At 41.3% G+C, this 15,423-nt stretch overlaps 1 protein-coding gene across 1 annotated transcript in view; it reads left to right on the top strand.

The window, feature by feature from the left end:
- Positions 1-15,403, top strand: part of LNX2 (ligand of numb-protein X 2) — a 22,428-nt gene extending 7,025 nt beyond the window's left edge. Inside the window, exons 2-8 of the mRNA XM_009575451.1 lie at positions 1,766-2,008; positions 3,090-3,289; positions 6,995-7,366; positions 8,889-9,035; positions 11,259-11,436; positions 13,217-13,448; positions 15,241-15,403. Coding sequence (XP_009573746.1) covers positions 1,766-2,008; positions 3,090-3,289; positions 6,995-7,366; positions 8,889-9,035; positions 11,259-11,436; positions 13,217-13,448; positions 15,241-15,403 — 1,535 coding nt within the window. The remainder of the gene's footprint in view (positions 1-1,765; positions 2,009-3,089; positions 3,290-6,994; positions 7,367-8,888; positions 9,036-11,258; positions 11,437-13,216; positions 13,449-15,240) is intronic.
- The last annotated feature ends 20 nt before the right edge of the window (positions 15,404-15,423 follow it).

Raw genomic sequence — 15,423 nt, 5'->3', positions numbered from 1 at the left:
TGAGTTTCACCTGTAACTGTCTCTCTGACCACCAGAATAAATTGAGACTGGCCAGATTTCTTAGCTGATCAGTCGCACTGTGCCAGTGATTTTATGTAGTAAATATTACCTGCGCAAAATGAAGAAAAGTAGGGTTGTGTCCCATCATTAAAATTAGAGACAAGCAAAACCTCACAAAGCAAAACCTTTCAAGTCATTTTCATCTTTCGTGCTTGCACTTTCTTAACTTTGAAGACCAAGCAATTGAAATCCCCAAGAAATGATTTCTTAAATGTGTCGTTTCATAATGTGAACTGTCTCTAATTTATGTCTTTATGCATATTTCACAGCACATTTGGGTTACCTTATGCTATTCTTCTAAACATGTATATCCTGACTTTAATATGTTTATAATGATTGATAGATATATTTATCACTTTATGTATGTATAATGCTGCTGGGGGTCACAAAAGCTGTACAGGTGTCTTTATCAACATTCTTCGGAGCTGAATAACTTTGTTAACATTTCTTCAAAATCCCTCATGCTGAAACAGTCTGACCATATAATTATCAAATCCCCTTCACAGAATATCAGAACAGAATTGTGAGTCTCAAAACATTCTGGTTTAACAAGTTAGGACACTGTTAGACTTCTGCTGTCTTTTACTCTGAACACATTTCTGCTGTTGCAAAAATAAATAATTTCTTCTTTTGTTATAACAATCTGTCAAGTTCCCAAACAAGGAGTCCTTTCAAGAACACGGTTTCTTTTCTCTGACGCTGCTACAGTACGAGCATCTTTTCGGTGGTCAGCAGCTCCAGGAGTGGGAATTGTAGGAAGGACATCAAACACTGTAAGAAGTGACATATCAGACACTGGCAAAACTGTCACACAAGCAGATGTAATATTAATGTCCACATCCAGTTATCTACACGTAAATGTAAGACCGTTCGATAAATGAAGGCTTTCCGTGAATTTGCAACATTGCAGCCCTTCTTTGCAATAAACTATTGTAGGATTTTGAACATCAGCAAAAAAATGATTGTATTAAGAATAATGGGAACTCATAAAAATGAGTTTATAGTGAAAAGCACCAAATGCTAATGGAGCATTGTTACATGAGGGAAAGCAAAAAATTGCACCTCCTGTGTGAAGTCAGGAAGAAAAAAGGGGAGACAGGAGGAGGATGAAACACCTTCTACTGATTCAAGAGGAAATGATGAGCAGAGCTGTTACTTTTGCTAAACTTTTCATATAAACTCCTAGACAAGCATTTTTTTTTTTCAGTATTTTAACACTTAGATTGCAATATAGATAAAATTTTCATCTCTTTCCTCACCCGAATGACCCCAAGAAAATATGATGCTTCCTTCTCTTTGCTTACTAAGGTGAAAGGAGATTGCTTTAGTGGGTCTCCAAATGTGTCTTTGAATGGGGCTTCTCTTCTGTGGCATTTTATGCCAGTCCTGTTTAATCTTTTCAGCAAGGTTATCTTCCAGAAACTGGGGCGTACATAACAGAGTAAGTCCACAATCAGAAGGTGTTACAGCACATTTAGTTCATGGCCAAAAAACTACGTAGTAGAAGTTTTGTGAAGACAGCAGTATTGTTTTGGGTTTCTATCCACTAAAACATATTTTGGCCTTAAAATCCAATGTGTTTAGTATTTTTTTTATGATTAATTTAAAGCTGTGGCCTTGAAGAAGACTGATTTCATTTGATGGAGTACTCGGGCATTTTGTGCTACAAACATTGCTGCAGGCTTGAAGCATAAACGTTGTCTTCACAGGTGTCCTGGGGCTTCTCATCGAAGGGTTGCTCTGGAGAGAAGGAAAACGAGCAAGCTGCAAGCAGAAGCAGAGGGCGAGAGCGGTCCCGGTGGGACGGAGCAGCCTAGCAGTTTCTCTCCAGACACAGATCAGGGAATAGTGCCAGCCGAGCAGAGCTTCACCTCGCCCGCCCTTCCCGCGTGGACAGACGAATCCGGCATCGACAATCCGCCTTTTGAGGAGAACACGGTAGCAGACAGTATGTCATCACTTATCTCCTCAAGTCTCTTTTATCAGATGTGGAAACATTTGTGGTGTCAGAGCTTGTCTCTTACCAACCGTGAATGTGCATCTTCATCTTCTGCTCTGCTCTTTTGCAATTCCTGGAGAAATATTAGTGGGTTTTGGTTGTATACAACTGGGATAAGGTCACAGTTAGGAAGGAAGGGAATATCTCAGAGTGTGTGCCAGATATCCTGGTGCTGTATCGTCATTTATAGTATCATGGTGCAGTAGTTCATGTTAATCTATTAGTAGCACTGGCCTCGCAGCGAGTCGGAAGGAGTATATTTTCTGTAAAATTACAAAAGTTGTTTTCTAAGTTGAGATTTCTTTTCCCCTCTTCCCCCTTTCCCCCCGCCCGGATCAGCAGCCTTCCCACACACGGAGTGCTATCCTGCTCGAGCGAAAAGGCAGCTGAGTAACTCCTGCATCTATCTGCACCGAACGAGCAGTAACATCTCTAGCATCTGGGATTTTAGAGAGGAAGCGCTGAGCCTTACCGCAGAGGAAGGTGGTGCTGTCCCCTTCCTTCTCCTCTGTATTTGCCATCCTTTAGCATCCCCCTTTTTCCTCTTTGGTTGTCTCCATGTTTGCTTCAGAAATGGGCTCCTTCTCTTGACCTGGTAACTCAAGAGCAGCTCCTAGTGCAGTTGTGAGACCAGCTGACGAAGAGGCGTGACCAAGTCATGCGCCGTGGGGTAACCCCTAAACCACATTTTTATCATCGTCACCAAATGTGAATACACAAGTGACCCAATTGGAAATAAAGTGTATGAAATTTATTATAAAGGACAGGATCCAAAGGGTTCAGAATATCCTTTTCCAATCCAAATGACCCCATTTCAGGAAGCATGGATGCTACTAAGTCGTTAGAGAGCTTTTTCTAACGAGCTACGTGTTCCAACAAGTAGTGGAACTAATCCAATTGCACTTTTTTAGTTTGTTGTTAAACCGTTGTTATGTGGCCTGTCTACATTGTCCTTTAGTGATTTGCTTTATTGAAAGTGAATGAGGTATAAAGGATATTAATCATCTTTCTTTTTAAAAATAATTGGCAGCAAATCAACAGCCACCTACCTTGCCTGAAGGAGAGATCACTACTATTGAAATTCATCGGTCCAACCCTTATATCGAATTAGGAATTAGCATAGTGGGTGGCAATGAAACGCCTTTGATCAACATTGTCATTCAAGAGGTTTATCGAGATGGGATCATTGCCAGAGATGGAAGACTTCTTGCTGGAGACCAAATACTTCAAGTATGGAACCTAATTACATATTCCATCTGCTTGCTTTCCATTCACTCCTTGCAGAGCTGCCTGTTAAATGAGATGAGAGATTTTCCTTGTCAGACTGTTGTGTAAATGTTAGCTTTGCAATTATCAGTTGAAAGGCAAATTAATATTCAGAGAAGAGCCTGTTGTTCTAGCATTTTTGGCTATTGTGCTTTATGTTGTTTGTCGGACCAGTCCCTGGAATTGTTTTTCCTCCTTAGCATCTCTTATCAGTGTTTAAAATATGAGTTTATTTTTCTGGTTTTAAATATTGTGGGACTTGGTCTTTATTTCAACTTTATGCATGCTTTCCGAAGGAACCCAAGGTTACTTCTGGCTAACAAGTTGGCATAATTTGTCCTATGTAAAAAGCATTTTGTGGATTGTGAGACTGACTTAATCTAAACTGTTATTTTAATCTGGCTTCATTGTTACCTTCTAATAGCCTAGGCAGTTGACTTGCATCTTTCAGTATGTGTAAAAGAGTCAGTGATACTCTTCACTGGCATGATTTGAAGCAAGGTGCTCTAAATACTTTTCCAAAAAAGTAAAAAAAAAAAAAAATTAAAATTTAAGTTGGTTATGATAGAGTGTGTGTTTTTGTTACGGTTTTAAGTAATTAGCCACAGACAGTGTAAAAAGATCAGATTCTATTAATTTTGGAGTTTTTATTTTATATTGGGGAAAGGGGTTGTTTACAGGACTCTTAAGAATGGCACTAACAGAGTTCTACATAATCAAGACAGTCCTCCAGCTTTTTTCTGTTTTTAATCATTCCACTTGAAACAAATACACTACCATCATTTCAAAATGACTTCAGTAACGTTTGCTTTTGATCTGATAGCCTAAGATCAGTCCAAAATTAGTATCAGCCTTTTTCATTTCACTTTTTTGAAATCAAGCTGATAGAAGTAGCTTAAATACTGTAGTTACCCTTGGAATGAAATCAGTTTGCACTTCAGAAACTGAAGTCCCTTTGGAGAAATGTGCCTTTTTCCTCTCCTGGAGTGTTAGCATAGTGGCTGGCCGAAAAAGTAACCCAAGAGGTTTCCAAAATGTTGCCTTTTTAACAAGCAGTTGCAGACACTGATTGAATGCTGCCTAATTTATTTCAGTACTCAAGGGCTCTCCTTGATCGCCAGAATAGGGAGCTTGAGCTCCAGTGAAGCTTTGGAAATCCTTGCTGTTTGGGCAGGTGTCAATTACAGTTTTCAAAGCCGTAAGTGGCAATAAATTGGCTATAAATAAGATTTATAAGCTGCAGTGGGTCTTCCTATCAAAGTGCTGGCACTGGGGCTGTCAGATGCTGGGGGTGTCCATCAGAGTCCTTCTGTCACGCTGAGGGAGAGGTACAGGAGGTAAAAGCCAAACTCTTTGGAAGATACAATATCTTTATTGCTTTGAATTTATGTGTGCAGATGCTGAGCTGTTGTATTAAAATGCCCAGGCTCGGTCTCTGCCAGCTGTAATTAAGGGCAGAGTTAGATGCAGCTCAGCGTGCACACTCCAGTTGGATATTTCTGAAGATGTCTTCAAAGGCTTTTATGAGCAGTAAAGGACTAAAAGAAAGCCAGAAAGGACTGCGAGGTGAAACTCAGCATTTTCTTGCCCAGTCAAACAAGAAGTATTACCCTTTCAAGATCTAAGGGAACAACATTTAGTAACAGCTATATAAAAGTGCATGTTGTCTGCAAGGTATAGATAGGTGCCTAACATTTCCAAAGTGCTCTACAAATTGTCCCTTTTTTGTGCTGGACTGTGGCTGTAATTCATGTAAAACATATCCTAAAGAGAATCTTTTTTCCCAAGAAACGCTAAGGCAGTTTTATTCTGAAATTGTGAACTGCCTTGTAGAAAGAAGAATTACAATTTATTGCATATATTCTTCTGTGCCCTTTGAATGCTTCCATATTTTATGTATTTACTTTAGCTAGTGACAGCTAAAAATAAAACCAGATTTAATTTAAGAGCTCTGACGGATGAGCCCTAGTGGGTTTTGCTGGTGGCAGCTCTAAATGTTATTTCTCCTAGCTGTGCCTCCTTTCCCTCTGCCCAAGGTTACAGGCTGTCTCGGGGCAGTAGCAGACCAGGACATGGCCGTGGTTCGGTGTCTGAGCTTGCGGTGCTGCCGGGAGCGGCGGCTTTGTACTGGCCATCGGGCTGGAGGATGGAGTGGCTCAGGGAGGGCTACCTCCTGCTTTGCTGCTGGAGCGGCAGCCTCTTGCAAAGGGTCGGTACCGCTGGGTTACGGCTACCCCTTTGCCTTGCTGAAACCACCACGGCCAAATTGTTTGGCATTGACCTCTCGGAGCCCCTCAACTCAGATGTGTGACGTAAATGTGGCAGCTGACGTACATAGATTTCTGGGTCCTTTCTCTTCCTATTTTTTTTTAAGTGTTAATATTGCTATTAGATGGTGGGAAGCTGCAAGTTTGTATTTTTACTTACTTAGGTTGCAATGGGGACCATTAAAAGGCTTGGGTAAGGCAGGTCAGTGTAGTCCATTTGGTGTTAGTTTCCATCTGCTGAAATGACGGGGCAGGGGTTCCTCCATCAGGGCACAATAGTATGTGCTAAGGATGAAGTTTTAGTGCTAACTTTGAACCCCTTCTTACAGAACAAAGCAAATACAGCTTTTGTACTGGTTTTTGGGGTGCTCCTGTTTTCTGCCAAATCTCATTGCACTGTCAGTTTTTATCTTAACTTTATAGTGCAAGAAATGACTGAAGACTACTGATCTTTGTATCAGTGGGCAACATAATAAACACAGTTCTTGTTTATAGGGAGGAAATATCTTGTTTTTCATTTACAACTGAATTTTGAGTGAAACAGTTTATAAGTCTGAAACTCTGACCTAGTTGAAGTTGGTGGAAAATCTCTTAAGTTCATGCTAAGACTTGAGAACTAGTACAACCACCTTTTTCTACTGTCTTAATGAACAAATTTCATTATTCTGGATTTCAAGGGTTTTTTTAATTTTTCACATCATGGAAATACTGCATATTGTTAGATATAAGCTTTCTTCAGAGATTTGGATGTATTCTTTTTATAGCTATTATTTTATAGTTTTAAGTGATGCTGGGCTTGACACTGAAAGTACACACAAAGTTCTTGTCCTGGAGAACAATGTAAAGATCTAAGGAAGAAAAGCATAGGAGACCAGGAGAACAAAACCCTTGGACTATGATGACAGAGGGTATTCACTGTTAGAGGGATGTTGTCACCTTTGTGGGAAAAGGCCTCAAGTTGCGCCAGGGGAGGTTTAGGTTGGATATTAGGAAAAATTTCTTCACCAAAAGGGTTGTCAAGCATCGGAAAAGGCTGCCCAGGGAAGTGGTTGAGTCACCATCCCTGGAGGTGTGCCAAAGACGTGTAGATGTGGGGCTTAGGGACATGGTTTGGTGGTGGACTTGGCAATGTTAGGTTAATGGTTGGACTTGATGATCTTAAGGGTCTTTTCCAAGTTAAAAACAGGTTTGTAGATTGAGCAGCTGAAGTGGGTTTGCAGGAGAGGATGGAAGGACGAGAGAAGCAGCCTGGTAGGGTCAGATACGTAGGTCGCTCCAAGGCTGGTTTTGCAGTGACCTCTGAATTTAGTTTGGAAAGAACTTTATTTCCATAACCAGGAACAATTAAACACGTGAAAATATCATTCTGGGTTTTTTTGGTTTTTCTGCTGTTGTTTTGCAGGTCAATAGCTTTGACATAAGCAACGTGTCTCACAACCACGCTCGAGCTGTGCTTTCCCAGCCTTGCTCCGTGCTGCACCTCACCGTGCTGAGGGAGAGGCGATTCGGCAGCCGCACACACAACCACGCGGACACCACCAGCTCCTTGCGGGAAGACAGCTTTCAAGTGACGCTGCATAAACGCGACTCCAGCGAGCAGCTTGGCATTAAACTTGTACGCAGAACAGACGAGCCAGGAGTTTTCATTCTCGACCTTTTGGAAGGGGGGTTGGCCGCTCAAGATGGCAGGCTCTGCAGCAACGACCGCGTGCTTGCAATCAATGGACATGACTTGAAGCACGGGACACCTGAGCTTGCTGCTCAGGTTATACAGGTAATTTGCATTCCCTACCTGAGTCCTTAGCTCAGCTTTATTTCTTGGGCGAAGGCTGGGGTAGAGTCTGTCCCGGACAGAACAGCTTGTGTAACACCTAAAAGCCTGCAGCGATGCAATTCTCTGTGATTTATGTTCTGGAAATAGTAGTGCAGAACAAGTTTTGCTTTGGCACCTAGCAGATGAACTTCACCTCCTCAGAAGTGAAAAGTGCATTAATCTTCCCTGGCATACAGCCCAAAGGTTAGAAGACTGCTCATGTGAGCAGGGAGAGTACCATGTAACCTATTGCTTAGCAGAAAAAAAAAAGAGGATTATTATTATATTTATGTATGTAGTGTAGTTTTAATCTCTCAGTAAGCTCTACAACAGCGGGCTTTGTTTTGTATTGATTTGCCTGTGCATGGAATTGGGGTTAAAACAGGAAAGTGATTTGTCAGACTTTGTAGAGGCAACAGGTAGCAGTTGGGAAGAAAAAAATAGGTCTTCCGTGAGTCCGGTGCAGTACAACTCGTCTTCTGAGTGTTCAAGAAAGGGCTATTCCAAATGACTGGCTCTGCTCTGGACACAAATATTACCCAAAGCTTGATGCAGTCTGACATATGACCCTTCCCTGTTCCCACGGGAAAACCTTTATTCCATGCCTTTCTCCCAGTCTGTAAGGAAACAGCTGCAGTTTGCTGACTGGATGTTGGTGAAAATTGCTCTTTTTTTAGGAAAGTTGGAATAGACCAGTAGTAGGTGCTTGCAGTCTAACGCAGTCGTCTTTGCTTAACCCAGGACCACATAGAGAGCTGCGATACAAATGAGTAGTAAATATTTGTTTCCGCTATCATTTTAAGAGCTTCTATGGCAGTTAAAGGAAAATAACAATGATCTTGGGAATTGTAATTTCAGCTTCCCAGTTTTTGGATACAGTGAAGTGGTCAGAATTTTACCCTGGGTAACTTTTATCTATTGAGGTGTATTTTTGCAGCAATAGAAAGAGTTGATGTTTCATTTAACATCTGGTATCCGAGTTCCCTGATACTTCTCAAACTCCAAAATTTGGTGGTCTGCTCATATATACCATTTTTATGGGAAGTCTCTTTGGGAAATACCAGAGGCGTTCGGAGCTTTTGACCAAAATCTGCAGACCCTGGAGCCATCATGTGGCATTTCTTTCTTTTATTGCTATGTGTTGCAGAAATATACAGGGGGTGCAAATGGAATTGGGTGATTTTTAATGTTTGAAGCTTCGTAACTCCAAGTGAGAAACAGTCCTTTTGGCAAAGGATTTCCAGCTGATACAGAGGTAACACCAGGAGAAAAGCAGGAGTGATAATATCCCCTCCATTCTGAGGGGAACTGCAGCAAGAAGCAAGTAAGGGACTGTGCAGTCTAAGAAGTTTGTGGCACCCCCAGGAACTGGAAAACAAATTCTGCTGTCATCTTGTTTCATATTTCATCATACGTTTTCCTCCCCCTCTGCTAATAATCAGTATCCTATGAACTTCATTACTTTGTTTTATATATTCGGCAGGCTAGTGGGGAGAGAGTGAATTTGATCATCTCTAGACCCCTGAAGTCACAGACAGTCAGTATTATCCGAGACACGGGGACTCACAACAGCAACTCACACCAACACCAGTCCCAGCAGCTGTTTCACAGCAGACCCAACTCACATAAGGTTGGTGTTTCTCTTTCTAAAAGGTATAAATACAGTTTTAGTCTTGTGACGGTCTAAGTGTGTAGCAAGGCAAGATTGGAAGAAGGGGTTATATCTTCTTTTTTTCCTTCTTTTTTTTTTTTTTTTAAAGACTACTTCCAGGTACTCGAGTCCTGTATCATGTCTGGAGTGGGAACAAAAGATATGCAACAGCTTTTCAATATGTTTTGGATTTGCTGACTGCAGTGGAAGAAGGAAGTTCTCTGAGCTCATACAGCTGTAGCTGTTAGACCTTGTCTAAGACAGTGGCTCAAGTGTTACTGCTGCATGGGAGAGCTGTCATTCAGGAACGTTATTTTTTGTTGCTGCTGTGCTGGCTGCAACTAGCAAGGACAGGAGATGTGGTGCACACCATCCAGCATATAAAGCTGGAGGGATGTGTCATCTCCTCCATGAGCCAGCAGTGCTGGCTGCCAGACTGCTGAGTTCTGTAGGGTCAAGCTGGGAGAGAAAGGCAGAATGAAGAGACTTCCATGAAGCTAGTGTCAAATTATCCAGAAGACATGCAGAAATAAAGCCTCTGCTTGAGATGTTCTTATAGTTAGAAAAATAAGACTTCTGACTGTTGAGAAGTTGGTTTTGTGAAATAATTGTCACGTTGACCATGTCAACCAAGCCACCTTTCCTCCTGTCTACTCTGTTGGCATCACTGTTTAACGTCGTACTTCTGTTGGAAGGATTACGTGTGTTGATAGTATTTTCTTCTAAAAGTTTGGGTAATTTCAGAAAAGAACAAGTGAGGCTCTAGGAAGCTTGTTTTCCTCCTGAGGGACAAAGATGAGGCTCCTGAATACAGTTAGTGGCTGTTAGTACTTGCCACAACGTTAGGCCATATCAACACAATGATGAGAGCTCATCTAGATCAGAGCTTGAGCCCACTTTCCATCTGCCAGCGTCGGTTGTGTTCATATCGCAGTTCCAAAGCTGATCTGTTGGCTGAGCCGATTTCCCTCACATATCAATACCACCTGTGGGCTCTTTCAAAGTGGGAAGTCCCGTGTAACCGCAAGTGGACATTTCCCATGTTTCATACCATTTATCTTTGCCGCTCCCTCATTAACCTACCATTGGCTTAGAAGTCTTGTGGCTTAAGAAATGTTTATATAATTGCATGGCACCAGGCAGTTAGTTCTAAAGCCTGAAGACTTAAGAAGGAGCTGTTTTTATAAGCTACGGTATGTATACGTGTAGCTACATATGTGATTAACACGTATATACGAGGAGCAGAGTGAGTCAGAAGGAGCATGTGGCGTTGGAAGTCGAAGAAAGTAGTGTTGCCATTTTCCAAGAGAAGGCAGGGGAATGAATTAAGTATTTGTAGTTGGAAGAATCTCCCGGGTTATTTGTTCTGTTATTTTGGGTTCCTTGCAAATATTCTGTTGATTTAAGATGCTAGTACAGGTATATGTGCAGTGGTTTGAATGTATCACTAAATATCTTGAAGAGGAAGAGCTTCAGCAAGTAGAATATACTTTGATTCAGGTTTAGATCCTTTTGATGGGGCAAAACTAAATACGGGCTAAACTTTATAATTCAGGTGTTAGAAAATGAAATACAGGATGTCTTCTTGCTTCAGGTTTGGGTCTTCGTTGTAATCATTAGGGAGTCTGCACAAGGCACCCATTACCAGCCTATAGCATTGATTGGCCTTAGATTGTGCTCTAGATTCTATATACCAGCTGCGAAACAAAACATGACATATAAGGGCTTTAAATGGTCTCTCTTTGTCAGCATGAACGCACATGTGTTTTAATTTCTTAGGAGCTTCTTTGTAGTTCTGGGCCATGTTCTACTGACAGATGAGGTAATGCTGATGTTCACCAAGACATCAAAAGATTTGTTTCTCATTTGTGTCCACTCTTTTGACCATATGGTTTTGTAGTGCAGTCCTAGAATTTAGCCTATTCCAGTGCAGGATGCTAAGAAAAACTGGAGTGAGATTTTCAAGATGGGCCTTTATAAACTTTCTGTTTATATTTAAGTGTCTACATGAGTGGCTTTTTTTTGGTTTTGTTTTGGGTTTTTTTCCTAACCTGGAGCAAATCCAGCCGAAGCTGATTTGCACTACTTAGTTCTTTTAAACTGTTCTGTTAAAGTGCCAAAGTATAGCTTTGGGGTGTATTTAGTTGTGGTTTGTTGTGTTTTTTTTAAGTTTTAACGATGTTATTTATCCTTGTCAAACAGGATCTCTCCCAGTGTGTTACATGCCAAGAAAAGCACATTACTGTGAAAAAAGAGCCACATGAATCTCTGGGAATGACAGTGGCAGGAGGCAGAGGCAGCAAAAGTGGCGAACTGCCCATCTTCGTGACAAGTGTACAGCCTCACGGGTGTTTGGCAAGAGACGGCAGGATTAAACGAGGTGGGGCTTGGCTTTCCTGGTGGCACGGGTGGCCCCTGATTGCTGTTTGATGAGTATGTTCTCAGGTGGTGTCAAAAAGTCTTTTAACAGATGTAAGGAAGTGCTGATGGATGCTTTTTGTCATGTTTCAATAATGGAAATACAGTATTTAGTATCACACTTCCACCTTTTCTAGGAAAGGGATGTTTAGAGAACGATAGCAGGGGAAGCGGATAAGACAGGGAAATGTCAGGTTAAATTCTTTAAAGCTGACGGTAATCCCCTGAGCTGAGGGTCTGGTGCAATGCTTTGTACTGTAGTGCACGCGTCCTTTTTTTGTGTGTAGTGTGGTGGGCTGGGCCCCATCTCTGTCCGAGGAATCTCCGCTCCTCAGTGTAATAGCTGAGCAGCAGAGATGCTCTGATGGCAGCCACAGCTCGCCCATGCTAAGTTTACCCCCAAACCTCTATCAGTGCTGACCCTGGTTCCTGAATGCTTTCTTATCCTCTGGGACAGCTTGGGTTTGCCGATCTTCAGGGGTGCTACAGCAGCCATCCGTGTTCCTCGGCTTTGCAGATGAGAACCAGGCGGTGGAGATTAGACTCGGTGTAGGTGAAGGCAATCCTGCCTGATCGATAGCAAAGCATTTGATGATTAAAACATATTGTGCTGTATGTGAAACAAAGACTGCTTATGGGATCTCTGCGATTCAGAGTTCACAGAATTACAGATTGCTTTAGGAAAGAAAAATAAGAAAAAAACTTCACAGATTGCAAATTTTAAAAGAACAGTGTGGGAGCATCTTTATATGCCTCTGAGAGAGGGAGATTTACACCCACATACCAACGGGTATGCTTTCTTTTTCTGTACTACTATGAAAAACACACTTGATGGAAGAATCGCAATTGCTCTTTCATTGTGTAACCTTAAAGTAGCCACAGCAGCAACAAAAGTGATTTCAAGTTAAGCTGCACCTCAACTTTAGGTTTCCCTGAGAGGAAAAAGCTTTTGAAAAATGAGTCTTGTTCCAAATGTGACCCAGGTGATCGCACTTTTGCTTTGTTTTTTTCTGGCTTTCATCGGTAAGTGAGACATTGTGTGAAAGAGGAGACTGTCATTGCTTGGACAGTAAATAACATTCTTGTTTTCATCCTGAGGCTTTTTAAAAATATTCTGAAATAAAATAAAAATGTGGCAATTTTTTTAGTGGCTTTGACTCTTTCCAGATTATCTTTGTAGAGATGCTCTTTCTTTCTTCTAATGGACTGGTTTTTGTACCAACCTTTCCAGTAGTTTTTGAATTCCATTTTGTTCTCCTGAATAACAAGTGAGAAAAAGCAGAAGACCTGAAACACCCTATGGACCCTCACTTACCTGCAAGACTTGGTTACTTTGTGGTGCCTATATTGTTCCTTCCAACATTCTTCCTTCCCTTTTAAAGCTAGGGTGGACCTAAGCTACACCACTGGAAACAATTACCTAGTGGCATCTGCACTGGCAGTTGCAGTCGAGATGGAGGTGCTTAGGTAATTTTTGTCTCAGATTTTCAGGGCGATATACCATTGAAGCCACAGCATGTGTTATGTGGAAATAAATTATACTGATCCAGCTTAATAGTTCAATACATTAATGTTTCAAACTGCCGGTATAAGGCTTCAGAGCTATTCACATTCCCAGGTTGTTAGTTCAGACTGTCTCAGCTCCAAAAAATACAGTATTAAATGAAGCCCTGGCAAGAGAGGTGCTGTTGGTAGGATCGACTCTGACAGACTGATGTGTTCTCACTTGCGCCTTTCAACAGGTGATGTGCTGCTGAACATCAACGGCATTGATTTGACTAACCTAAGTCACAGCGAGGCAGTGGCCATGCTGAAAGCTAGTGCTGCCTCTTCGGTAGTCGCCCTGAAAGCCCTGGAAGTCCAGATTGTAGAAGAACAGCCCCAGGCTAATGAAGAACAATTGAGCACCATCAGTGAAAATGAATACGATGCCAGTTGGTCACCGTCCTGGGTCATGTGGCTGGGACTTCCAAGGTACGGAGTTAATTGATAAAGTAATTAGTTACCTGTTTTAAGCTAAATCTGAGAGAGATACAAAAGCAGACCTTATTAGTTACAGCACATCTGCCCTTATATCTGCCTGACCAACCACCTCAGCTATACTCGGTTGGCAGTGTGCTTACGAAGCAGACTGTGAACAGGAGCAATGTTTCCTTAGGAAACTGGAAGATGAATACACTTGGTTTATCCCCTCACAAACCACAGTAACTACCCATGTGGGTTCTTCTCATTGAACACAAGTCATCTTTTCTATTGCTTAACAGTATGGTAACTTCCTGTAGAATATCTAAAACCAGAGAGGTTATTAATAAAAACACAAAGTATTTACCCACATGTGTCTCTGCTAATGTTACCTAAATTTATGAGGCCAAATACACAACTTTAGAATATTGGATCAGACTTGCCATTCTCACAGACTCTCGACACAGGTGTCTTGCACATGTATGAGCCCGTAGTTACAAATCCCCATGTATTTTTTTCAAGAACCCACTACTATCTCTGCCAAATGCAAAAACTCGTCAAGATTTGCAGTGAGTTCCCTCCCCTTGACTAAACTGCAGTCTGCTGGATGTCACTGTGTTTAATTTTTACTCTTCTGGTTTTCACTCTCTTGTGGCTACAGCTATAAGCTCATTCTGGCATTGCTCGCTATGAAGAAGAGCTCCCACTACACAGAATAGTGTTACTAACTTCGGTCAGGGCATGCAGGTTAATTCATCTCCCTCTCACAGAGGTCCCACTCTCAGGTGTGTAGTATAAGCATAAAACCACAAGAAGAACCAGGCGTATTGGTAGCAGAATTGCAGTTGAAGGTAACAGAACCATGCATTGGCTGTCCAAAGATTTCACACTTTTTCATTTTGTTTTCTGAGTTTTATTATCAATTAATTTCTCTTCTGTTCAAGTATTAAGGAATTACCTATTCTCAATAAACAGCTCTCATTTTTGGTAAATGTACTTGCTTTCCATGCTTTTGCAGTGGTTTATTGCTTATATACTACAGATGCCCATGCATGGCTCCTAAAGTTACGCTATGCATTGTGCTGCTATTCTTTAAAGGAGTGTTGTACATCAGTAAAGAACTTAGCATCTTTTTTTACCCAAAAGTTAATTTCTATGTTTTTGGGTTTGGTTTTTTGGGTTTTTTTTAAATTATTCTCTACTTCATTGGCAAGAATTAATTTTCACTGGGGAAGATAACATATACCAGTACAGTTAGTGAAGCATGATCTGGATTATTTACATTCTGTATAATAAAATGGTTAATCGTTTGTTTTCATTACTGGTGATGCATCAGTTCAGAGGTAGAGAAGATGATGCATGGATTTTTAGATTTTTACTTAAAAGTAGAAAAAGCCTAAACTGGCTGGGGATGGAAGAAAAACACATTGCATTTTTGACTTGCAAACTGAACACATCGGGTATCTCTTTTCCACCCACATCCTTGTCACCTGCGAAATCCCTAAAATGCCATTCTATTACTGTCAATTTACAGAGTTAACTGTGTTTAAGTAATTATTCTAGCACTGCATTATTTCTTTTAAAATGCTTTTCTGTCGCAAGATTGTGGAGTTTTTTGGTAATCGGTTTGAATATTGCAAAATTACTCTGTTTGGGAACAGAAATCTAGTCATCCCTCATCTTCTCTTCCACGCTTAGCATGGTGGTAATGATGAGACAGCAGGTGTTGTGCCTACTGTAAAAATATCTATATGTGGTATATACACGGCTTTTTCTCTTGCTATCCGGTGCTTCCATTCCACAGCTGCCTACATAGCTGCCATGACGTAGTTCTGCGGCGGAGCAATTTAGGGAGCTGGGGTTTCAGCATTGTTGGTGGCTACGAGGAGAACCACACGAACCAGCCTTTCTTCATTAAAACGATTGTTCTTGGAACTCCCGCGTATTTTGATGGAAGATTAAAGTAAGCTAAAATAACAGGAATAAT

The sequence above is a fragment of the Fulmarus glacialis genome, unplaced genomic scaffold (genome assembly GCF_000690835.1).
Source record: "Fulmarus glacialis isolate BGI_N327 unplaced genomic scaffold, ASM69083v1 scaffold42533, whole genome shotgun sequence".
In the NCBI taxonomy this organism is placed as follows: Eukaryota; Metazoa; Chordata; class Aves; order Procellariiformes; family Procellariidae; genus Fulmarus; species Fulmarus glacialis.
Note: the sequence above shows the minus strand (reverse complement) of the source record. Positions and strands in the feature narration are given on the sequence as shown.